This window comes from Chiloscyllium plagiosum, chromosome 40 (assembly GCF_004010195.1).
Source record: "Chiloscyllium plagiosum isolate BGI_BamShark_2017 chromosome 40, ASM401019v2, whole genome shotgun sequence".
Taxonomy (NCBI): Eukaryota; Metazoa; Chordata; class Chondrichthyes; order Orectolobiformes; family Hemiscylliidae; genus Chiloscyllium; species Chiloscyllium plagiosum.
The window spans coordinates 25125394-25152563 of record NC_057749.1 but is presented as its reverse complement, the minus strand read 5'-3'; the positions used below and the strand labels follow the sequence as shown (position 1 = coordinate 25152563).

The following is a 27170-nucleotide window of genomic DNA, read 5'->3' as shown; positions in this document are numbered from 1 at the left end:
GTTCCCGATGGTGGGTGTGTCCAGAACCAGGGGTCACAGTCTGAGGATTTGGGATGGACCATTTAGGACTGAGATGGGGAGACATTTCTTCACCCAACAGACGAAAGCCTGTGGAATTCCTTATCACAGGAAGTAGTTGATGCCAAAACATTGAAGGTATTCAAAAGACAGCTAGATCTCGCACTTGGGGTGAATGGGATCAAAGGTTATGGGGAGAAAGGGGGATTAGGCTATTGAGTTGGATGACCAACCATGATGGCGATGAACTACACAGCAGGCTCAAAGGGTCAAATGGCCTCCTCCAATCTTCTATCTATCTATGTAATCTGCATATTCTTTGGACTGCAATGAGCTATACCCACGCAGACACAGGGAGAACATACAAACTCCACACAGACAATCACCCGAGGGTGGAATTGAACCTGGGTCCCTGGTGCTGCGAGAGGCAGCAGTGCTAACCACTGAGCCACCCCTCATGCAACGGCACAGTCCCTGACCTGGCTCACTAACTACTTTCTCCGATAATGCTCCTGCAAAGTGTCTTCACTCTTACTACGTTAAAGACGCTGCAAGTTATTTTGCAGGGTTCCTACCCCAACACAAATTAACAAAAAACTTAACCAAAAATAATTTTGAGAATAGAGATTATGTCATCTAACAACCATCCAATAAACAGCCTTCAAGATTTGCCTACAAAGTAGAATATAAATTTATGTGCAGGAAGAGGTTCCTATTGGAACGGCACCTTGTATTTCAGTTTAAAAATACTTAGCAAAAACTTTAATTACTTACTTAATTTGATTATACAGTGGTTTAGGACCTAGTTCTATGGGAGGGCAACCATTTGTGATGCACACTGATCAAACAGCAGCAAAACATGGAATGAACTTAACATCACGTTATAGATTTAGATTTAGATTAGATTACAGTGTGGAAACAGGCCCTTCGGCCCAACAAGTCCACACCGACCCGCCGAAGCGAAACCCACCCATACCCCTACATTTACCCCTTACCTAACGCTACGGGCAATTTAGTATGGCCAATTCACCTGACCTGCACATCTTTGGATGGTGGCAGGAAACCGGAGCACCCGGAGGAAACCCACGCGGACACGGGGAGAACGTGCAAACTCCACACAGTCAGTCGTCTGAGGCGGGAATTGAACCCAGGTCTCTGGCGCTGTGAGGCAGCAGTGCTAACCACTGTGCCACCGTGCCGCCCCACCATTATGACATGACCACATTCATTTTCACTGGCATTCGTTTAAAAGGTTAGTCAAAAATTCTTCGGGATTACTTGGTCAAGCCTGGTCTAAACTTTTGGTTCAAACTTTAGTGGGCAGAGATCTAAAGAGGTCAGGGGTGAGGAAAATAATTGGAATTACGCAAAAAAGTGAGGCCAAACAACGATGGGACATTTCCAGCGGCTTTGTGAGGTTTGTCGACAGAATCAAAAAGCATGCTTTATAAGTTTTAAAACAAACATAATATTTCCAAATCATTGGAAGATACGTAATGGAGACGAAGGGGGTATCATTGTTGCACCGATCAAACAAGGTTCCATTCCGGTTTTGGAAAGCTACAGCAGGTCAGGCAGTATCAGAGGAGCAGGAAAATTGACGTTTCAGGCAAAAGCCCTTCATCAGGCTTATGCCCAAAATATCGATTCTCCTGCTCCTCGGATACTGCCTGACCTGCTGTGCTTTTCCAGGACCACTCTAATCTGGACTCTGATCTCCAATATCTGCAGTCCTCACTTTCACCTCCATTCTGATTTTGCAGAGTCACAAGGCTTTGGGTTCAAATCCCATTCCAGAACCAAATGAAACTCCAAGACTGACATACCCTCAGCACTGGAGTGGAATATTACTCCGTCAGGAATGAAACTTAAGTGTAAAGTCACACCTGACCATAGGGCTTCTCTATCTTCAGAGAGAGATCAAAGTTTAAAATATAACAGCAGGTTATAGTCCAACAGGTTTATTTGAAAGCACTAACTTTCAGAGTGCTGCTTCTTCATCAGGTGACAACCACCTAACGAAGGAGCAGCGCACTGAAAGCTACTGTTTCCAAATAAGCCTGTTGGACTATAACCTGGTGTCGTGCGACTTTTAACTTTATACACCCCAGCCCAACACCGGCATGAGGGAGAGAGGGAGAGCGTGTGTTTGAGAGAGAGCGCGTGTGTGTGTGTGTGAGTGTGAGAGCGAGAGCGTGTGTGTGCGAGAGAGCGTGAGAGAAGCGGAGTCCTTCATGATAACCTCAGCTGGTGCAGGAAGTGGACCAATGCTGTTACCATCACGCTGCAGTGTAAACCAGCCATCTGATCTAAGCAATCCCCAGTAACAGATTACTGACACTCTGAATTAAAGCAGGGTAGCTATCAGGTGACATGATCAGTCTATACTAGATTTGTCTACTCAAGTACAGGGATACAGCAGCAGAAAGCTTACAATGTTGCCATCTTAGGTAAAGGTACAAAATCTTAGGTAAAGGAAGTAGAGAAATTAAGAAATAAGTCAGAAGTTCAATGTTACAGTTGTCAGCATAAAGTAGTAAATAAGAAATAAAAGTCTCCCCGCACTGGGCTCAATTCACTCCCTGCGCGCTGGGCTCAGTCTCACAATCCCTAGGCCTTCCTGTCACTGACTCCCTCCACGGTTCACCAGCTGTCCCCACCACAGGCTGCCACTGTCCCACTCTGGCACCACACCCACACTGCCACCGAGTATCAGAGTTTCACCTGGTCACAGCGACCACCTTGGGACCAACTACCAAGACGCGTAGCTACTGCCGTCACCACTGCTGCTGCCAGGTTAAAAACGGAGGAAAACCAAAACAAAAGAATTTTAAGAACAAGAAACAAGAGTGTGTTTGGAGCAGATGAGCTCCAGCTGAGGGGACCTACCCCATGTCACAATAAAGACTAATGCAGTTATTGTCATATTGCCTGGGGGGGGGGGGGTGGAGAATGTAGAGTGCACAGGTGAACCATGTTTCTTACATGACATAGTGACTCAAAGCTGCACCAAGTGTTTCATTGTCCCAAAGCTCTGAACGTGGCCATTCAGAAACCACAAAAGGAACTTTCTAAAATGCATGCCCTTTGGTCCTTTACGTGGCACAGATCGGGAGTTCTGCTTCTCAGAGGGTTGCATATAAACCTAATGCCTCCATTACAATCAACAGCTGATGGCTCAAATGATTGGATGAGCAGGGGATTGAACTAGACAGCAGCGTCCCTTCAAAGTCTGCCAACATCATCCGAATCCAAACGCAAATAACCTTCAGAATGAACAAACGCAAAGCAATTGCAGATGTTGGAAACCTGAAATAAGAACAGATAAAAAGCTGGAAATACTCAGTTGGGAAGAGAGGGGAACAGATTTAATGTTTCAGATCAGCAACTTTACAACAGAACCAGTCACAACCCTGAAACATTAACTCTCGCCTAAATACTTTTCATTTTGGAAAGGAGCGAAGGTTCTGTCAGCAGGTCTGACAGCCAGAGGCAGAGCCACGGCAGCAAGATCCAGAGATGCTTTTGATGGCAGTGCCCAGTTAACAGGGTGTCACTGGAGCTTACTGTGTAATGGAGGTGTCAATTAAAGCTATGAGCCCCAGGGGTGGGTGCAATACATCAGGCGGCCTGGTGGCAGTGCTGCCACCAGGGCATGATGGGTAGGCAGCACCCCTTTGCTGGATCTTCCACAAGGAGATGCCAAGACAAGGCAGATAGGCTGCAGTGCCTTGGGCAAGGGTGGGTGACATTCCAGCAGCAGGGCATGATGGCTGGGCATCATTAGCCAGAATTGTGCCTTCCTTGGCCCATGTTACCCATCAAGACACCCACTCCCCAGTTTTGACAAAGGAGGCTGCCAGGGTTGGGCAAATCACCCCTGAGAGAAACAACCACCTGATGAAGGGCGTCAGACATTAACCTGGTGTTGTGCGATTATTTTAACCCTATGAGAAACAGTGGGCTCTTCCTGTTGGGTGTGGCCTAGTGCCTCTGCAGCCCCTATTGCAGCGGGTATGGAGGGTATAGAATATCCTTTATTGTCACATGCACTCAAGTACAGGAGTACAGTGAAAAGTTTTACAGTGTGGCCTCTTATGGTACCATCTTCGGTATTTGTACCGAGGTACAAATCTTACGTACAAAACAGGGGCAAAAATATTGATCAGGGCAGGAGGTGCCCCTCCCTCAACTGGGCATTTGATTGGGAGAAAGTGAGGGCTGCAGATACTGGAGATCAGAGCCAAAACCTGTGTGGCACTGGAAAAGGATTTGGTTGTCCCAATTAGCTACTAGATGGGCAGCTATATTACCGGCATGGTAGCCTCCCCAGTGCTAACTGAGGAAACTGCCAAAAGCTGAGGAACATTTTGCTCTCTGTGCTTTCATTTTACTGCTGCAGAATCTGGACCACTAGACCCAAGATCAGTGGTTACCCTTGATCTCCCAGTCGATATCACTGGCAGAGTTTCAGAAAATAACGGACGGTTTAAGACAGACAATAAAAGCTAGCCTTGCTAGCAACCCACGCAGCCCAAAGTATAATTTTAAAATGTGGGTACAGCTGTAGCTAATCCTGCCTAGCAAAATCCTTAAGTGGAGCTGTCTAAGAAGTCATGGAGCCTTCATAATGTTTTTAAAAACATCAGCCCCTCCTTAAAGCCTCAGTTTATTTTAAACCTGGGAGGTGAATGGGGAAGTAAAGAAGTAAACAGAGGTGGTGTAAAGAAGTTCATGGGAGGTGGGAGTGGGGGCTCCTATGGGTGTGACCTCAAAATATCGTGCTCCCAACCTACAGTTACAGCACGGATAATACAATTAGCTAGATCACGATTTATGGAACAGAAACAAAAACAGAGAAATTAAAGCAGGATTTAAGATATATCACACCAGGGACACAATAATAAAGTAATGATACAACTTTTCAAAAATGCAGTGTTTTAAAGTATTTAAGGAATGGATTAGAATTTTTAAAAAAAGTAGCTTGAAAGCTTAATTGAAAACAAAAACCCTTGCAATTGATGAATAGCCCAATGCTTTCAAACTGTACGCAAAACAACTTTTTAAAAAAAAGATTCAAGTGTTGGAAAGATAGCCAGAACATGACCGTATAATTCACTGAGCTTTATTGAAATTTTATACTGGTCCAACTATATTTGGGAATATTCAAATGACACTGTCTAAAGTTTGCCTGCTCAGTTCCAAATCTCCAGCAGGAACACTTAACACTATGGCTCCTGCCAATCTTCTGCAGTCAGAGAGCAGTGAAGAGAATGCACCATTACCCATATGACGTTTACAAATCACAGCTGGAGGTAAGAGTGAAGTTTTAAACAGCAGATAACCCACACGTGACTGCTCAGAGACCGGGAGTGTGGAGACCACCATGTGACCTGTTGCCTCTATGCCAGATCATGTGCGTGCTCCAGCCAATTCTTTTTCTCTTTGTACATAGCCTTGCCAATCCCAACTTCCCCAGCACCCTGCTAACAACGGCTCAAGGGAAATTAACATCAAAACTAATAAAACAGGGGAGGTTCCCTCAGAAATACACACAGTTGTGACTGATGGCAATGATAGAGTTATACATTGTCCTCTCTCCCCAAATGTGAGATTGCATGAATACCTGCTGTTTCAGAACAACAGGCTATTCCTCCAGCATGAACAGACAATCTACAGACTACCAAGCGATTGAAGCGTTGTGCGTTTCATGCTTTAAATGTTTAATATCATCCATGGGAAGTCACAATGCAAACAAAAAGTAGTCATGATGACAGCTTAGATTCTGGAAAAGTCCCAGACAATTGGAAATCTGCCAATGTTACACTTTTACTTAGAAAGGGAGGCAACATTTAAAAAAGGTAACTATAGAAAGGGAGGCAACATTTAAAAAAGGTAACTATAGATCATGATTTGGAGGTGGCGGTGTTGGACTGGGGTGTACAATGTTAAAAACGTGTTTATTTAGAAGCACTAGCTTTCGGAGCACTGCTCCTTCATCAGGTGGCTGCAGAGTATAAGATCATAAGACACAATTTACAGCAAAAAGTTTAGTGTGATATAATTTCAGTTACATATTAAAAAAGATCTGGATTGTTTGTTAAATCTCTCATCTTTTAGAATGACCATGTTGGCTTCAGTTCTTTCATACGTATATTGGAGAACTTTTCCAAAGTTACATTCTCAAGTGAACTTTTAACAAGTGATATTATGGTGGCCCAGATAATGCATTTTAAAAAGGTGTGAGGTGCCCTGCGTGAGACTGCACCCCAACATTCAGACTGATTCTCATCTATAAAAAACCCAGCCTGATCTCAGTGTCACCTCCATTATAGGTGGTCCTCCTCTAAATGGCCTCTTTATCTCCACTCTTTTCTACTAATTAGCCAATCCCATATTTTCCCTTAATTTTCCAATTAACCTTTTCCGATGTTACATGCATCTAGTGCACGCAGGACTTGAACCTGGGCCTTGTGGTGCGGTGGTAATGTCCCTACTCCTGGACCAGAAGAATCTAGGCTAATATTTAACTTCAATACCATGGGCTGTTACTACACATAAGGCAGTGGTGGGTGCTGCAGATGCTGGATATTAGAGTCAAGATTAGTGGTGCCGGAAAAGCACAGCAGGTCAGGCAGCATTCGAGGAGCAGGAAAATCGACATTTCAGGCCCTTCCTGATGAAGGGCTTTTGCCTGAAACACAGATTTTCCTGCTCCTCAGATGCTGCCTGATCTGCTGTGCTTTTCCAGCACCACACTAATCCTGTTACTGCGCATAAGGCTACTTAACTTATTTTGGCAAACATTTTTCCAGAAACACATGTCCAATGCTTTCCCTCTATTCTATTTGCATCCTCAACAAATCCTAGTAAATTTGTCAGGGATGATTTCCCTTCATGAAACTGTACTGATTCTGCTTGCCTTTATAACACTGGTAGTGTACATAGATCCCTGAAAGTTGCCACCCAGGTTGGTAGGGCTCTTAAAGGTGGTGTGCAGTGTGTTAGCTTTTATTGGTAGAGGGATTGAATTTGAATCATGAGGTCATGCTGCAGCTGTACAAAGCTCTGGTGTGGCTACACTTGTACACAATACTCCAGTTCTGGTCACCACATTGTGAAAGCGTTGGAAAGGGTTCAGAGGAGGTTTACCAGGATGTTGCCAGGTATGGAGGAAAGGCTGAGGGATTTGAGGCTGTTTTCGTTAGAGAGAAGGTTGAGAGGTGACTTAATTGAGACCTAAAATAATCAGAGGGTTAAATAGGCTCTCACTATCCACCCTTTATCCTTGGATGGTGGTAGCTAGCATGAGGGGACATATATTTATCACCCCTCACTTTAACGCTAGGACAGATGTCAGAGGTAGTTTCTTTATTCAGTAGTAGGGGTGTGGCACACCCTGCTTGCAGCAGTAGTAGACTTGCCAACTTTAAGGGCATTTAAATGGTCATTCCATAAATATATGGGTGAAAATGGAATATTGTAGGTTTGGGCTTCAGATTGGTTTCACAAGTTAGCGCAACATCGAGGGCCGTAGGGCCTGTGCTGTGCTGTTATGTTCTACATTCTATGGTAACCATTTATAAAAGGATGTAGTAATAAATGCCAATATTTTCCCAATGACCTGTTCAGTTAACTGATCAATAGTTTAAAAGTCACACACAATACCCAGCTTCTAGTCCAACAGGCTTATTTGGAAGTATTAGTTTTGGAGCGCTGCTCTTTCATTTAGGTGGTTGTGGAGTAAGAGATTGTAAGACACAGAATTTGTAGCAAGTTTAGTGTGATGTAACTGAAATTATGTATTGAAAAAGACCTGGATTGGTTGTTGTCTCTCATCTTCTGAAACCAACATTTTCATTTTAAATGTATATTGCAAAACTGTTAAAGTTCACTTGAGAATGTAACTTTAACAATTGGTGTCATGTTGACCCAGATAATGCATTTAAGGTGTGCTGCCCTGTGTGAGACTCTGTGCCCCAATGGTCAGACTGATTCTAATCTAAAAAAGGATTTACAGAATCTTACATGGATTCATGTAGTTTTTGAGCAAAATAAAATGTGATTCTGCAAGTTCAAAATCACCCCACAACCTTGTGTGTTCATGTGGGGGGGTGTGGTTGGGGAGGAGGTTGAGTGAGTGTAAAGGGGGTATAAGTTGGCGAGAGGGTATGAGGGGGCCTGTGTCTCTGACTCAACACCTCCTGCTGTGTACGTGGCAGGTACTCAGACAACATTGGCTATGTTGCATATCTCATACGCCGCAGGCAAGGATGCCCTGTTGCATGGTACATTGGTGATAGAGCAGGGCCTACAGCAACGAATGAATGGGCACCGCACAATAATCAACAGACAGGAGTGTTCCCTCCCAGGCGCAAACACTTCAGTGGTCTGGGGCATTTGACCTTGGACCTTCGGGTAACCGACCTCCAAGGTGGACTTCGGGACAGGCCACAGGCGAACGTGACCAAGCAGAAGCTGATGGCCAAGTTCGGTACCAATGGGGCTGGCCTCAACCGGGACCTTGGGTTCATGTCACACTACAGGTGACCCCCCTGCACTACAGACACTGGCAGGCAGGCAGACACGCGCACGCAGACACTCCCACACACACTCACACGCACCCTCTCACAGACTTACAACCTGAAGCACACTCCCTCGTGCAGACACTCATAATCCCCCTCTCCTCTCCCCTCCCCACCCCCCCACACCCACAAATTTGTGGTGTCACCACAATGTGGTGACCAGAACTGTACACAATACTCCAAGTGTGGCCACACCAGAGCTTTGTACAGCTGCAGCATGACCTTATGACTCAAATTCAATCCCTCTACCAATAAAAGCTAACACACCGCACACCACCTTTAAGAGCCCTACCAACCTGGGTGGCAACTTTCAGGGATCTATGTATATTACCAGTGTTATAAAGGCAAACAGAATCAGTACAGTTTCACGAAGGGAAATCATCTCTGACAAATTTACTAGGATTTGTTGAGGATGCAAATAGAATAGAGGAAAAGCATTGGACAAGTGTTTCTGGAAAAATGTTTGCCAAAATACGTTAAGTAGCCTTATGCGCAGTAACAGGATTAGTGTGGTGCTGGAAAAGCACAGCAGGTCAGGCAGCATCTGAGGAGCAGGAAAATCTATGTTTCAGGCAAAAGCCCTTCATCAGGAAGGGCCTGAAATGTCGATTTTCCTGTTCCTCGAATGCTGCCTGACCTGCTGTCCTTTTCCAGCACCACTCTAATCTTGACTCTAATATCCAGCATCTGCAGCACCCACCTCTGCCTTATGTGCAGTAACAGCCCATGGTATTGAAGTTAAATATTAGCCTAGATTCTTCTGGTCCAGGGGTAGGGACATTACCACCACACCACAAGGCCCAGGTTCAAGTCCTGCGTGCACCAGATGCATGTAACATCGGAAAAGGTTAATTGGAAAATTAAGGGAAAATATGGGATTGGCTAATTAGTAGAAAAGAGTGGAGATAAAGAGGCCATTTAGAGGAGGACCACCTATAATGGAGGTGACACTGAGATCAGGCTGGGGCCACGATGATTTACAATTGATAGTAATGGACTTGGAAGAAACAAATATACTACCTCCAAATTTGCAAATGAACCAAGTTATTGGGGGTCACACATGGGGAAGAGGCAAGTACAAGGATTGCAGATGGATACAGACATTGTAAGGGTGTGGGCAAAAGTTTGACAGATGGAATATATAGGAAAGGGAGGTAAGGCAGTTTGACAGAAAGAGGAGGAGCTTAATATTACTTAAAATGGAGAAAAATTGCAGAAGACCAGAGCACAATTATTTAGGAATCCTCATGCACAAATCACTAAAGCTAGCTTCCAAGTTCTGCGGCAGGTAATCAGAACGGCAAATGGAATGTTGGCCTTTATTTCAAGGGAAACAGAGTATAAAAATCAGGGAAGTCTTGTTAAAGCTATACATGGCACAAGTCAGACCATATCTAGAGAAAGATGAAGGGGGGGCGCGCGGTGTGGAGAGGTTTCAGGCCCCTTACCTAAAGGGAGATGGTCAGTCAGTCAGTCGAGGCTATCCAGAGAAGCTTAACTAGGCTGTTTCAGAGCATGGAAGGATTTAACAGGGGAAGAAACCCCACGAGTTTAGATCCAAACTTATTAGAATTTAAAAAAAAGTGGAGACTTACTTTTAAAAAAAAAACTAAGATTTTTAGAGAACTTGACAGGGTAGACGTGGAGAATGTTTTCCCTTGGGCAAAGCATCTAGGAGCAGAGGACATAACCTAAAGTGAAGCGCAGTCCATTTAAGGCATCAGAAATCTCTTCCCAGAGGATAGTGAATCTGTGGAATTTTTATCATATCCAGACTAGATCATAAAGTATTCGAGGGTCAGACAGCACAAGTGAGCGCTAGAGAAATCGAGCATGATGGGGTCAAGGCAGGAAAGTGGACCTTGGATTATCAGGTGAGCCATGATCTCACTGAACGACAGTAGATGCAATGGACTAATAGACACCTTCTGCTTTTGCATCTTATGAGCGAGTAACCCGAGCTAATAAACATTAGCATAAAGGAGTGAATTAATGCTACATTTGACAAATTAGTTTTTCTCCAATTCTTTAATGGTTTGATGGAGAGATAAAATATTGTTAACTTCAAAAGATCTTTGACAGTTCACATGAATAAACTGTTGAAAGGATTGAGGAACAAAAAAGGTTTGATCTGGGACACTTACTTTTGATGTAGGCAGCCAGAATGGGGAAAAAAAAATCTTAAAAGAAACAGTCGCTCAGAGTTGGAAAGATAAAAGCAGTTTCAGGGTTTTAAAGTTTTCCGTGCACCAAATAGATACCTCTCAACCACTAAGCTAATGTAACATGTAGGAACTCAGTAGGTCTGGCAGTATCTGAGAGGAGGGAAACAGAGTTAAAGTCTGGTATAACTCCTTTACAACTGAAGCGAAAATACAGACAGTTATGCTACTGTACCTATGTAGGTGTCACTGACCGAGCAATCCAGAGGCGCCAGACGGCTGGCAGATTATTTCAAACTCCAAGGTCTTTGGGGACTTGGAATAGAACTCATTAGAAAAATCTGGAGGGGACTTCCATCTGGTTCACAAACGTCCTTTGGAGAAAGGCAAACACATCCATAGCTGCTCGGATCCAAACGAGACACCCTTAACTGCTCACTGAAATGGTTAACCTGGACGTTGGTAGTCAAGGAGCCGGAATGGTAATACTTTTAAATGTGGAAGGGAGATGGTTAGATTCTAGTCCTCAGTGGCAATCAATACACACTTCACATCAGTCCAAAACTGAATATGGGCTGGGTCTTGCTGCACAAAGACTTCTACAGGAAAGCGTATCATAGTGTCACTGGGCTAACAGTCTAGACCTCCAGGCTAAATGTTCTGGAAACAAGTTTCAAAACTACTAGGTTATTAAATCAAAATTTCATCTGCCAATCTGGAATTAAAAATTGAAAGGCAACCATATGACTATTACCAATCGTTGAAAACAAAATAGTTTACTGTCATCCTTATCTGGTCTGGCCAACATGCAATGTATTTAACTCCTAACAGCCCTCTGGGCAATTAGGAGCAGACAATAAAGGATAGTGCCAGTCACCTACACCCTATCCATGGATCATAAAAAGTATTGATGACATGCAAGTGATATAGAACACTGCAAATCTTACCTCGTGCATCTCCAAGAGAAGGAGAATGAAAAAAAAAAGGAACCAAAAATGGTTGGGGCTAATACACCAAGCTGAGCAATTACTGCAGGGATGTCCGGGGGAGAAGGGATTTGGCTCCAAACAAACTTTGTACTAGGTATTAGATTTCAATCCAAGGAGAGTTTGCACCAATTCCCACTGATGTCAGCTTTGCTACAACTCTTCGACAAAGTTCGATCACCAATAATTCCTTGGTGCTATTAAACTCTCCTGGCGGTGTTTGACCAAGGATGCAACAAGGCCCACAGTTGGTGACTCCAACAGGATCATGGACATGTTCCAACTCAGGCACCATACAGCATTCAGAAACATTGTTTGTCCAGCTTTTATTTCCTGATACAAGGCAGTTCCAACTTGTTACATTACCACAGAGTTAGGATTGAAGACATGGTCAATTCCATGGCTGTTCCTGCAGGTTTCATTACTAAACCACACAGGACAGTCAAGTCAGACACTATCTGAAGCACATCCACCTGGTCTCACTGCAGATACCAGATTCTGGTCTTGTCCAATCCTGCCGATTGAAGCTGGCTTTCACTCCAGTTGGAGTTGTGTTGTTAAGTTCCAATGTACAATCTGCAGATATGGACTCAGTCACACCACCCACTTTCTTGACCGTGCAGACCAAAGACTCTTTTCAACATATCACTAATTATAAGCTATGGAGAATCCATACTAAGAGTAGGAAGAGAGTTGAGAAAATATGGGATAGATGTATGCACTTGTGAGATAAGAACTTGGAATGGAATCCATCCTTTTGGAGAATGGTGATACCGAGAAGGAAATAGGGAGATATTCAATTATAGTCAGACTTTTAAAGTTTAAAAAAATATTAAGTGACTAGTAACAGGCCAAAGATTGCTAAAGGTTGCTGCTTCTAGGCAGAAAGAGGGCTTCAACATCTTTTAACTATGACTGACTTCTACAGGAATCCATTCCATTCCATTTTAGATTCCATTCCCCTACAGTGTGGAAACAGGCCCTTCGGCCCAACAAATCCACACCGACCCTCCAAGACTCATTTCCCTCTGACTAACACTACAGGCAATTTAGCATGGCTAATTCACCTGACCTGCACATCTTTGGACTGTGGGAGGAAGCCGGAGGAAACCCACGCAGACACGGGGAGAATGTGCAAACTCCAAACAGACAGACAGTCACCAGAGGCTGGAATTGAACCCGGGTCCCTGGTACTGAGAGGCAGCAGTGCTACCCACTTTGCCACTGTGCTGCAGAAAGTGCACAAAGTCCTCTGACCCATTTGACCTTGTCCTCCAGCTTTTTGATACTCAAAATGCAAGGGAAGGAAGATGGATCCCAAGGTTAAATGTAATTGTGCCATATTTTGAGTCCAGGACATAAAAAAGAAAGTTAGTGTGCCAAATCCATCTAATCCTGAGTGGATCAAAGCCCACATGTTGATCAAACTGCTAAATGCATGGTCAATAAACAAGGTTAGCCCAATTCCTTTACACAAAGTTACCACCTTGGGATATAGATTTAATTAGAGGAATTAAAGCCAACGAAGACCATTTCAGAATAAAACACCTCACTGTTTGGAGATCTTTGCAAAGACCAGCTTAAAATAGCAAACCTTTTGCTTGGGGTCAGGCAACTTAAATCATTACACTGCTTGATGCTAGTATCATTAAGCAATTCTACACTCTGGATTCCTTCAATTGCTACAAGGGGCTAAGTATATATTAATTAGCAGAGAGAACAGACAGTAACAAATTGAAGTAAACAGTGCAGAAAAAGGCATAGTTTTTACAAATTGCTCAAACGTCTTCAACAGATGCAGATGACTCTGCAGTACATGCAATTATTTCACTCAGTTTGCGTTCAAAAATCTCTCATTTATGAACCTTTAAATAAAAGGTGGTAAAATCTCAAGTCAGTGTTCAGAATGGAAACTGAACAACTTGGAATCTAAATCTCAGACCTCAACCAATTAAGTATCTGGTCTTGATGAGCTGGATATAGGGTCTAACATTATGGTTAAAAGAGTTCAGTGACAGGGTCTGGGGACTGAAGGGGAAATCCAATACTTATAATATTAACATTAATGATACAGTCTAGCTATTTGTCCCAAGTGCCTTGTCCCCCACACCACCCCCACCCCATACTCTGCAAAACCTGTTCACCCCTTATTTCATCTCTCTCCAACCAGTCTCTTGTCTAGATCCTCTAACCTCATCACCTCAATTGCTCAACCCTACAAGTACGTACTGTCCCCAAATTTCTTATATTACCATAAGTCATCAGCTGTCTAGTTTTGGACATCAATTAGAAAAATGCCCTTCTCTACAATTACCTTACCAAAACCTTCATAGCTTGCCACAAATCTGCCTCTCTATTCAATAGCATAAAGCTCCAAGCTGTTCAAATCTTCAGATTGTTGTACCCCTCTCAATTTGGATCCCTTACAGGCCCTTCAGTTTGTGTATTTTGAGCAGCATCAGAAAAGCTGAAACATCTATAAAATGTATTTAAAGCAAAAATATACTGACTTCTGAAGGGTCACTCGACCTCTCCACAGAAAAACTAGAATTCCTAGTGTGGAAACAGGCCCTTCGGCCCAACAAGCCCACACCACCCCTCCGAGAAGTAACCCACCCAGACCCATTCCCACATACTATATTTACCCCTGAGAAATGCAGCTAACAATGTGGGCAATCTAGCACGACCAATTCACCTAACCTGCACATCTTTGGACTGTGGGAGGAAACCCACGCAGGCACAGTCACCAGAGACTGGAATCGAACCCAGGTCCCTGGCGCTGTGAGGCAGCAGTGCTAACCACTGAGTCACCGTGCCGCCCTAAAGCAGCTGTCAGACACGTCGAGCTGTTCCAGCAATTTGTTTTTGTTCGATTTACAATATCTGCAGTTCACTCAGTATTTATTAAGACACTATTGAGCGCGCACTTGGATATCATTATTGGTTAGCCAGCCATCATTACTCACCACCATCTGAAATAGAAAAAAAAAGGTCTCAAGGTAGTGGCTGGGATCTCAAGACTCAACAGTGGCTGATTTGTAAAGTGACCACTACCTATGTCAGCAAGATCAGCTTTTGCCCCATGCTGAGAGATCAACGGAAGTTTGCAAATAATTTGAAAGGAGAAATGGAAAGAGATGGAGGATACAGAGGAACCAAAATGAACTTGCAACCTCTGATTCCTAGTCAATGACAAATATGTGCAGAGCAAATCAAAGCTAATAGGACGTTGAACACTATAGCCTAAGCAAATGTAATAGAGTCAGGTGGTAGTGATCAAACAATCATTCACTCCAGTGAGATTACAGCTCGATTGAGTTAACTTCTAGCTGTCAGGAAACCAGAGCTTGCTCACTCAACGGGGATACCCTTCAGTGTTGGTCTGCATTGGAGGTTTTGAAGGACAATCTTAAAGGGATATAGCATTAAGAATAATTTGGAGGTGCTGATGCTGGACGAATTTTAAAAAAACCCACCAGGTATAGTCAGCCAGCTTCTGAAGCGCTCTGAAAAGCTAGTGCTTCCAAATATACCTGTTGGACCATAACCAGATGGTATGTGATTTTTAACATTAAGCACAGAAGTAGTGAACTCTAGATGCAACTTGCACGTCAAATCACCCAAGAGTGAATTGAAGTAAAATGTCAGCTGGATTTAATTTCGTTTTCAACAAATTTCACAATGACCAGCACAAAACATTTTAAAAGCAGAAGCATATATTATTCTGTTTAGTGCCCTGATTGGGGAGGGGGGTGCGATTCTGCACCTAACTCATAACCGACCCAAAGCCTGTTCAATATCATGACAGATATAACCTTTGCTCAGAATTCCATATTCCTATCTGCACTCAATAAGAACCTAGCCTTCCCATCTCAAAACATTTATTGCGTTGGGCAATGGAGGTGGGAACAATATTCTCAAATCTCAAGATTTTCAGAATTTCCTCCACCCTTTTGTCCAAAAAAAAAGTCACCCAAAAAAATAAAGTGCCTTCCCAGTTCTGGACTGATCCACCTTAACGATCATTCAGGACCTTATGCACGTCAATCAAAATATAGTTTCTCACTAAATGCCGGTGAATATAAGCCCAGCGTATTCAAAAAAGGAAATTCCAGTTATCAATCTGGTAAACCACCTCAGCTAGTTCCAATGCATTTGTGCGCTCAATTTTGGTGTTTCTATTTAACCAGTCTGATGTAGACGCATAAATGTTTTGTATTATTTAAGCACAAGTTCCTTTATGTTCAATTCCCTGGCATGGTGGCTCAGTGGTTAGCACTGCTGCCTCACAGCACCAGGGTCCTGGGCTCGATTTCCACCTGTTTGTGTGGAGTTTGCACATTCTCCCAGTATGTGTGTGGGTTTCCTCCCACAGTCCAAAGATGTGCAGGTCAGGTGAATTGGCCATGCTAAATTGCCCACGTTAGGCGCATTAGTCAGGGGTAAATATAGGTGACGGGAATGGGTTTGGGTGGCTCTCTTCAGCGGAGCGGTGTGGACTTGTTGGGCCGAAGGGCCTGTTTCCACACTGTAGAGAATCTAAAAAAACACCATCTCATTGGCCTCTTTAAATCACTTGCTGTTCACCTAGATCCCTCTACAGCTCCGTTCTGTAACGGTATAGTCTGCCTTTTAACTCTACCCAAAAATCTCTCATTTACCCACAGCTCAGTCAAGAGTCGGGCAGTGCCACTTTTTAACAAATTAAATTGATGACAAATGTTTTATTTAAAGCGAAAAATGGTGATTATTTTTTGTAGCTTTCTCACTCCTGTGACCGAGACATTAAGCTTAAGGCAACTTGATTATTCCAGCTTTGGGAATGATCACAAGTTTAGTACACCACAAGATCATCAGCCAAAAAAAGCTTCATATCCTCCACAGCCTTATAGGACTAAACCTGCTCAATACACTTGGCTTTAAACCTGAAGACTCTACTGTAACCCACATTAATAGGACAGAAGGCAAAAGTTTGCACAGTGACACCTTTGGCTACTTTAGATTGGTCATGGCTCTTGCATCCAAATGTCAATGGAGCCAGGTTTGCAATGTGGTAGCTTGTCATTGGTAATCTGCAAAGTGTCAGAGAAAGAATGATTAAGGTGCCCAACTGTTGAAGCAAATCCCACTCATTACCGTGAATGACATCTCTACATGCCAACGCCAAGATGGGAAGCAAAGTCATCACCTGCCATGTATTCACAACCTGATCCGAGAACCGAGTCTCTTCACAAAGCTCAAAGTGTGATGGAGAAATCTGCAGATACCACTCGCAGAGTCTACAGCTGAGATTATACTTTGTCACTCATGAAGGTGCTTAAGTACCACAGAGGTCCAAGTTCACTTTCCATCGCATCCCAGAAGCCTATTATGTCAGTGCTGTTAGATACTAACTGCATCAAGCAGATGGACCATACTGCCCAAAAAGGACAAACCAGAACATGATCAGCAGTAAACAAAGAAAAATGCAGATGTTGGAAATCTGAAACAAGAACAAATTGCTGGAGAAACTCCAGTCTGGAAGTAAATTTCTGGAGAAAACTCTCCACACGTTCTGCTAAACTCAGTTTCTCCAGCATTTTTCTGTTGTTCTTGGATAAACAGCAAAAGTTAGTTGTACTCATTAGAGATCAACCTTCACCAATAACTCACTAATTATGCAGGAATTAGAGATGTGCTAAAGCTACTGAATAAAAATGGACAACTGCACAACAAAAGGGGTGTTTGGCATATTAGCTGCAGTGCTGATGTATTTTGACCCACATGTGGAAACGCCCATCACCGTATATGTTCAGGAAATACAACTGGATTGAAAGCAAAATACCCAATCGCTTGGATGTCACACTAAGTCTTCTGAACTGGAAGACTTGTGCTCCCCATGAGGAGACACCAGATTACATCAGCACTTATCAGCTGCAGAAGCACATGTACCTGCATCATTGCAAATGGTGCTGAACTTTGTGCATTGAACACCTATGCTTCTGACTTCGTAACTGAAGGAAGGTCATTGATGATCAGGCAATGCCATGCAACAGTGGACCGTTCTCCTCAGTGTAAAGGGAGGATTTCATTTCTTCAATGACTTTGTGGTGGTCAGCCCAACTGACCAATAGATCCATCCAAACAGGATCAATTTTGAACAAAATCTGCCAAATGGAGACTGGCCATGAGGAACATCGGCAACAGCAGGAATGCATTAACCACCATCTGCAAATCACATGGCTCAATATATCCTCCACTCTACTATTACTGTCAGACCAGGAGATCAACCCTGGCTCAAAAGAATGCAGCAGACCATACTAGGAGCAGCATCCAGCATGCTCAGAACAAGGCATCAGTCTGGTGAGGTACACAGGAATACATGAATGAATAGGCAAAGGCCTAAATAGATCTAATTGGATGCTGCAATGGGATGACACTTGTATAAAGGGGCACCTTTCTCAGTGGATGGCACGCGTCAGAGGAAGTGGCAGAGGCTGGCACAATACAACATTTAAAAGGCATTGGATGGGTACACATAAATAGGAAGGGTCAACAGGGATATGGGCCAAATGCTGGCAAATGGGACTAGATTAGGTTCGGGTATCTGGTCAGCATGGACGAGTTGGACTGAAAGGTCTGTTTCTGTTCTCTACCTCTGACTCGAACACTAAATAACAGATTAAATGCTCAACTTTATTAGTAAGAATTAGCTACCTACTAATAATGGATGGAGGCAAAATCTAAGTGCAAGTCCACACTCTTCCACCACCACCCAGGTGTAAAAGTATAGCCTCGCCACACTTTGAAAGACTACAATATAATATTTGCAAACATGGGTAGTTTCATGTGTAGTTTTCATTTGTCCCAACACAGATTATTGTAAAAATGCTTATTGTCTTTGCATTTATTGGTCTCATCTGGTAGTATTATGCTCCATCTAAAAAGTCAGCAATTTAATTCCCCGAAGTTGTTAACAGGAAATGTACATTTAGCTTCTTGCAATATCGAAATGACAACTTAGCCCAGAAACCAAGAATATAGTGTTTAGACAAATTTAAACAGTTCATATCAACTTCGAAATAATGTCCCAACAGTTGTATTAAATATTGCATTAGAAAGCATCAGCTTTCATCACTGACAGTTGAATTACCGCGCATTTAACAGGTTTTAAAAAGGACAATGCATGGTACACTAAGCATTTCAAATCCTTCACATCAACCCGAAGCCCATCGTCCTGCCCAGGATCGGTCATTACATATCAGCAAGAAAGGTGTTTGTGCAGAATGCACAACTGAAGGGGAGTGTGGATGGGTAGCAGAATTATAAGGTCTGGACACATGTGTACACACACAGTCAGTCAATCACCTCACAGCAAGTCAGAGCAAGACAGGAATGAATAGGAACCTTTGAAAATAAAAAGCAATGAGGAAAATTAACGCTAAACATTACAGGTCCAGGTTCTTGCTTTGGAGTATAAATTTATAGCATTTACAAAACCCAAAAGATACAAGAGCATAGTTCTTGCACCATCTTAGACTTGGAATTATAATGAGCAATGAACCCAGTGAATCAATTGCATTCATTCACTTCCTCTGGAGAGAGGAAATGTTACACAGCTGAGTGGATTATCAGAGGATCCCATACAAGTTTAAAATATTGCACAATGTTTGCAACTGACTCATCCACAGGCATCAATGGACATGGTCCATTCTACCACACCAAAAAATTACAGTAGCGTCACCAGTCAGTTTCCGTATTTAAAGTAGTTGATGATCACACCACATGAACAGCATGAGGATCGCAAAAATCAGGCTCTAAAAATTGTACAAGAAATCTGCAGCTTCACGGAACCTTGGAGAATCATACACAACTGCAAAAGCAAGCTATTGAACATTCTGTCTTTTATAATCCAGTTTCACATTCTAGAAGGATCAGCAACTTACATCTCAAATCTTGCAGTCCTTGTACAAGCAAAAACAACCACACTCTTAATACTTTAAGTACTTAACACCAAGCAAAGTAAGCAAAAAAAAAAAATACAATTGCACCTTTTCTTAAACTACCATATGGGCTTATAATCAGCATTTCCAAAACACAACTGAACTAACATTAAGTTATAATACAGATTACAATTTTAATTGCACAAAAATCCTTGATGCATAAATATTCTTCATTACACCAGTACAAAAATACTTGTACTCAATATCGTTCAAAATACTTTTAACAGGAACAGCTGATATTTGGCAAGACTGGTTTTCTCCAGAAGAGACAAGTTAACAAGCCAAGGGCACTAAACAAAACCAAAAAAAAAAGGCTGTGGCAACTTCAAAAGTAAACTGGTGGACATCCTGAAACGGTCAGCTGGAAAATCCCTCCAAATGGCAAAAGGCTCTGGATGATGATAGCTTCCCCTCAAAACAGCACCTCCAGCTGGGAACTGTTATGTTTACTTTGCCGAACCATCCTCACAAAAAAGGCAACCCAGGTCTATAAGAGGGGGAAAGAAAAAAGGGGGAACGGGGCAAAACAAAACGATCAAATACAAAGACCCGATGCGTGCATTCACAAAATAAGATGTACAAAAAGAAAATACATTAGATGTGGTGTGCCATTGCCAATGTACTTCACAGTTCCAATGTCAACCTTTAACCTTGCAGCTTCAGAGCAGGGGTGCCATTTTCTTGTTGGTCCTTGCATCAGATGGATCTGACTGCCAGGTTATAGGTCCTCCCATGTGGGGGGGAAACAAAAGTGTTCACCAGTAAAGTTCTTAAATCCACAGTCCTTAGTGATCACGCCACCCCCTCCAAGTCGAGTGGAAATGAGCCAATTATCCAAAATACCCTTCAGTAAACTCCAACCTGAAAACAAAAATCCAGCCTGTTCTTGCGCATCACTCCATGGAGAAATCGGAATTGTTGGAGAAGGGCAGTCTGGAAAGAGGAAGACAAACCCATTTTAAAATCACTAGGCAACATGCTCAGCTCTGCAAAACATTTCCAAGCTAAATATTTGCCACACAGTTGTTGCGCATGTTTCTGGGGTCTACGACATCCCCCACAAGAATCAAAGAGTTGCAAATATATAGTCCGTGCCATCTCAGTCTTGGAAACCAGGGGGAGAAGCAAATTGTTGTCAGAGGTCATCACAGGTTTTTGCAATCCAAAGTCTCAGGCTGATGGACTTGAACTTGGGTGTCTAGAACAAGTCCAACCATGGCTGATGGTGGAATTTACACCAGTAAAACAAAAACAAACAATCTGGAGTCAAAAGCTAGCCTAAAATGGTGTAAAGACCCATCTGGTTTACTTATGTTCTTTAGCAAATTAAAAGCTGGTTTGGCCTATATGTAACTCCAGATCCACAGCAGTGTGTTGACTCCCCCCCTATAGGCAATTAAGGGTGGACAGTAGATTAGATTAGATTACATTACAGTATGGAAACAGGCCCTTCGGCCCGACAAGTCCACACCAACCCGCCACTCACCCATACCCCTACATTTACCCCTTACCTAACACTACGGGCAATTTTAGCATGGCCAATTCACCTGACCTGCACATCTTGGACTGTGGGAGGAAACTGGAACACCCGGAGGAAACCCACGCAGACACGGGGTATCTGGTTGGTATGGATGAGTTGGGCAGAAGACTCATTCCATGCTGGATGAGTCACAATTAGAGTGGTGCTGGAAAAGCACACCTCATTCCTGACGAAGGGCTTTTGCCCGAAATGTTGATTTTCCTGCTCCTCAGATACTGCCTGACCTGCTGTGCTTTTCCAGCACCACTCTAATCTAGACTAATCTCCAGCATCCGCAGTACCCACTTCCACCTCCATGCTGTAGGACTCTAAATAGCAGCAAGAAATAAAATCCTGTTAAGCTACTGGCAAGGAGGAGGAGAAAGTGGGGACTGCAGATCAGAATCGAGATCAAAGCACAGTAGAGGTCAGGGAGCATCGGAGAAACAGGGGAAATCAGTGTTTCTGGCATAGTCCCTTCACCAGGAAACAGGAATGTCGATTCTCCTGCTCCTCGGATGCTGTCCAACCTGCTCTGCTTTTCCATCACCGCACAGCCAACTCTAAATTACCAGCAAGCTAAGTTACTGGCAACAGTATGATGAACTGAGGCACCACACTTTAGGAATTTTTTTTTTAAAAAAGTGGTGCAGTGGAGATTTATTGGGATAGCTCAAGAAATAAGAAACTTGGGATGCCTGGAACTATAATCTACGGTTGCCACTCTGAAACACCCTTCTGAACACCACAATGTAACTACACAACAGACTGCTGGGGTTCAAAGGTAGCTGCTCATCTCTACCTTCCCCAGGGCAAGGATGAACGGCCAATCAATCCTGGGCCTAGCCAGCAACACCCACATCCTGTGGATAGATAAATATTTATGTTGAGAGATCGGAGAAGCTGGGGCATGTCCTCCTCAGAGGAGTGAGATTTTCATCAGATATGCCAAAGCAATTTGCTAGAGTAGATAAGAAATTTCATGCTAGGAAGGTCAGTAACCATGGATTTAAAGTAACTGGCAGAACAACAGAAGTGAAATCTGAATTTTTTTTTATATAAAAGTGAAAACAATGTTGGTGGTTACAATTCATTGCCTGTCAGGGTGCTTGAAGCAGATACAGTCAACTTTCAAAAAAAAATGCGGGGGGCGGGGACTGGATAGAGAAATACAGGACAATTAGGAAAGGGACTAAATTGAGCAGATTTTTCCAGAGTGTATAGGGATATTACTGGGCAAAATGGCCTGTGTATGAAATCACTATTAGCGCGGGGGGGGGGGGGGGGGGGGGTGTGAAGGAAGAGAGAATGTCTAGACTGCCTACTATTAGTACAGCATGAAATTTATTCCAGATTACATAACATTACACAAAACATGACTTGGACAAATTTCAGGAGGACTTGGTTGAGAATTATTTCCGGAACCTTTTTGTACACAACTTCATTTTGCAATGTTGGAGGAACATTCTAGTTCCCAAATCATTGAGGCCAAATTTCTTCGTGATTTTTTTTTTTACAAAAACTATTGTTCCTGGGAGGTAGGTGTGACTGACAAGGTTAGCATTTATGCCCTTCCTTAATTGCACTTGAACTTATAGGGCTTGCTAGGTCATTCCAGGAGAGCCAAAGTAACACAAGCAACACTGAAGTGAAGGGGGGTGCCAGGGGGGTCAAGACAAAGGATATTGGTTAGGCCACTATTGGAATACTGCATTCAAGTCTGGTCTCCCTGCTTTAGGAAACATGTTGCAAAACTTTAAAAGATGCAGACAAGATTTACAATGATGTTGCTGGGGTTAGAGGGTTTGTGCTAGGGGGAAAAAGAGGCTGAATAGGCTGGGGCTGTTTTCCCTGGAGCAGAGGCTGAGGGGTGACCTTGCTCATAACATCATGAGGGGCATGGATAGGGTAAATAGCCAAGCTCTCCCCCCCCCCCCCCCCTAAAAGGCATTTGGATGGGTATATGATTGGTGGGGGGGGGCAGGGGGGGTTAAAAGGGATATGGGCCAAGTGCTGGCAAAATGGACTAGATTAATATAGGATATCCAGTTGATATGGACGAGGTGGACAGAAGGATCTGTTTCTGTGCTGTATAACTATCACTCAATAAATGGACTTGATAAATTCAACTACAATTAATGACCAAGAATGCAATGTGGAGTTTGAACTAGGACTGTCAATACCGAATAGGAAATTAAGACATTTCTACACAAACTTTGAAGTAAATTTTAATAATGAACAGAAAGAGAAAGACAAATAAGAGGGAAAGGCAAAATCAGCCCGAGCAATGCTGATTACCATCCAAAAGGTACTTACTAAATACTTAACAAAACTGACGAGATTTCCATCCTTGTGGAGATGCTTCAGATGGAGGATACCAGCGCATCTGAGGTGAAGGACAAAAAAAATTCATTGTAATTACAAAGTCAAATTTGGAGTAGATGACAACTCCAGGAGGAAAGTTCTCCTTTCAACGCACAAATTAAAAGGCATTCTGTATTTCTGATCACAGCAATTCACGGCCATCTGAAGTCACCATTTTAACTTAAGGTTGAATCAAAGCATTGCTCAGATTTGGAATAGCAAGTCAGCTGTGGGTACCATAGGGTTATTCAACGTCTACTGTATGCTGGTGCTAAAATCAGCAAGACAGACACTTTGTCTGCAGAACGTCAAGAGCCATCCTGGTGTGGAAAAAAAAACACAAGTTCGCTGGTTTGGCAACCAAGGCTCAGTTTAGTTTGCTTTTTTGACATCGTGGAAAACTTTAAATAACAAAACCACCAAGTCTCCAGTGGTAATGTTAAATAAATGGAGAGAAAGTTTGGGGGAAGATTGTTGTGGTTCTGTTCGCAGAGCTGGGAATTTGTGTTGCAGACGTTTCGTCCCCTGTCTAGGTGACATCCTCAGTGCTTGGGAGCCTCCTGTGAAGCGCTTCTGTGATGTTTCCTCCGGCATTTATAGTGGCCTGTCCCTGCCGCTTCCGGTTGTCAGTTCCAGCTGTCCGCTGCAGTGGCCGGTATATTGGGTCCAGGTCGATGTGCTTATTGATTGAATTTGTGGATGAGTGCCATGCCTCTAGGAATTCCCTGGCTGTTCTCTGGCTTGTCCGATAATAGTAGTGTTGTCCTATAATAGAGAACACTGGCTGCTAACATCGCACACCTTAAAAGCTATTGCTAGATCCAGGTAACTGCTGCTGATTCAGATCTTGGAGGCATTGGTAAATCACTGGTTAATTTTAAAAAAGTCCCACAATACATAAAACTACAAGCATGTAGCTTTCTTCGGAAATAAGCTGATCAATGCATACTAGATCAGAGTGCCTATATAGCTTCCGCTGAAACTGTTGACATTTTATCCATCCCTATTACATTTGATCCACATTCAAAATTAACCAGCAATCTCTAGATTAGCACATAAATCATTGAACAGAATAGTTTAGATGTTGCAGCCAACTTGGCACTCGTTTTTTTTTTAAAAAAATGCTAAAGGGGAGGCCGGAGTGGGACTAATGCCTCAATGTGAGGGTGATCCCACAATTGCTCTTCTTGAATTCAAGTCAACTCTAAACTATAAAGCCACCCGCCTATACTGTAGGGCCAAGATCTGGTTTGCTACAGTCTCTACAATAAATTATGGGGTTTTTAAGCTTTAAAAAAAACCCCAAGGGACAACAAATTCCTGTCCCTGGGACAAGTTGAAAGCAGCATGGGCTCTCAGTACACCAAAGTTGGATAAATATTTGAAACAAGTTGGACTCCAGTTGCCCACAAGTATGCAAGAGTGAGAGAAAACAGTCACGTTTAATGTAATCCAAACTCCACAGTTATGCATATTATACCACAAAGCCTTCACATTGACAACAAACAGGATGCTCGACACTTAAGACAACCTCAAAAGTTAGAGGGGGAAATTCCAAAAGAACCATGCTTTGGAATTTTGCTTTAGACGCCCAAAGTAACAAGCTGGAGTTCGTGCTGCAGGAGCTTTCTAGTTTGAACTTAGTCAAGAACATTCACTCAGCAGCAGGTCAGGTCTCCTGCTCCATACCAGCCCTCTAACCATGTGACCTGACCATGTGATCATGATGCAAACTCCTGATGCGAATCTCGTTACTCTACACCCAATACTGTACACCAGGTTCTGAATTGGGCCACATTGGGTCATGTCAGTAACAGTGATAGATTCAGCATTAATTGCTATGGAGTAGCAGGGCTCAAACCATCAGTGATCAATCTAATGCTGCAGTGCTCAAGAACCCTACTGCTTCAAGTTCTGGGGAGAATATGGGATAATTTCTCTCAAATTCCTAAATTTAAAAAACTTTCCAGAAGTACACAGAGGCCTCTGCTCAATTCGTGAATAATAATGAATGACCATTTTGTCTTTAAAAGTTAAAAATGGATTGTTTTAACATGAAATTTGATCAATCTTTCAAAAAATCTGACTTTAAAATGCACGATATAGACCACAATATTTCTAATGGAAATTGTACTTAATTTTTATAACCTTTCCTGGTTTGAGGCATACCAACTGGCAGCCCCGCGAATGGAATTTCCACTGCTTTTGCCCAATTTATGCCCTTGCCATAGGGAAACCACCCACAGGGCAGCAAGGTGGCTCAGTGGTTAGCACTGCTGCCTCGGCATCAGGGTCCCAGGTTCAATTCCAGCCTCCAGCGACTGTCTATGTGGAGTTTGCACATTCTCAGTGTCTGCTTGGGTTTCCTCCGGGTGCTCTGGTATCCTGCACCAGTTCAGACACGTACAGGTGAGGTGAATTGGCCATGCTAAACTGCCCATAATGTTAGGTGCATTAGTTAGGGGTAAATACAGGTTAGGAGAATGGGTGTGGGTGGGTTACTCTTTGGAGAGCTGGTGTGGACTTGTTGGGCCAAAAAGGGCCTGTTTCCATACTGTAGGAAATCTAAATCTTGGCCATCAGAATTGAGACAAGTTAGCCCAGAGATCTGCCTGAAGTCAGTGGTGCTTGTTATGTCCAGTATGCTGTCACGTTACAGTATATTAGACAATCAAGGGCAGCAGACAGAAAACGTGGATTTGAAGCTGAAAATCAGCCAGAATTACATGGAAAGGCAGAGTGGGATCAAGGGGCCTTATAAATTACGGCAGCTTTTTTTCCCACCTGATGTTTCATGAAACAACAGGGAAGGTAATTGACTAAAATCTTTCCCCTCAACTTGGTGGAGCACCAAGGTGTTGAAATGCCGCAGGGAGGCAAAACTGGACAACATTGACTTTGGCAAACCACTGACATGAAAAGTATTGATGTTCATACGGTTAAAATATTCCGAGCTGATGGAAAAGTTGCCTTAAGGTAAACTAGCTTCAAACAAACATCCATGTTTTTCATTTTGATGTGGTAAATCAGAACTCAAAATGTATTAGGTCAGAAGATAGAGGAGACACCACAATACTCTCGGTAATCCCGAAAATCAACTTGTTCAGAGATGTCATTATACATCTGAAGAGTATGTGGGATGTTGATCTCCTGGCTCAGAGCTAGGGGCACTACCACTGCACTGCAGCCCAGGATGTGGATACAGTTAACCAGATGTCATGCCCACCTGTGCAGCAGGCAGGCAGTGAACACTGACCACCTAGCTCAAAGAGAAGGACACTACCATTTCACCACAACAGCCCTCTATCCACTGTGTGATAGTGAGCTGCACTTAATGAGGATGTGAAAAATGATCAAATTCCCAGACCAGAAGAGCTCTGATGGCTATTGGAAATACAGGAATGTCACCAATTTGTCCAGACCCCAACCAAAATCCTGAATGTAAAGGATATGGTGGGGCTGGGGTGGGAGAAATGTTTTGATGAATGGAAAATTCAAAATAAATCGAATGTGGAAATCACTTCTCCAAAATTTATTGCACCCATTTCAGGCTA

The 27170-nt window shown here is 43.1% G+C and overlaps 1 protein-coding gene across 2 annotated transcripts in view; it reads right to left on the bottom strand.

Annotated features, from left to right (window-relative positions):
* Positions 1 to 19617: 19617 nt before the first annotated feature.
* The window catches only part of LOC122542628 (RNA-binding protein with multiple splicing 2), a 107398-nt gene continuing 99845 nt past the window's right edge, over positions 19618 to 27170 (bottom strand). For both annotated transcript variants that reach the window (XM_043680610.1, XM_043680616.1), the window contains 2 exons: positions 23569 to 23638; positions 19618 to 20666 (listed from right to left, as the gene is read on the bottom strand). In XM_043680610.1, the coding sequence (XP_043536545.1) occupies positions 23576 to 23638 (63 nt within the window). In that variant the 3' untranslated portion in view covers positions 19618 to 20666; positions 23569 to 23575. The remainder of the gene's footprint in view (positions 20667 to 23568; positions 23639 to 27170) is intronic.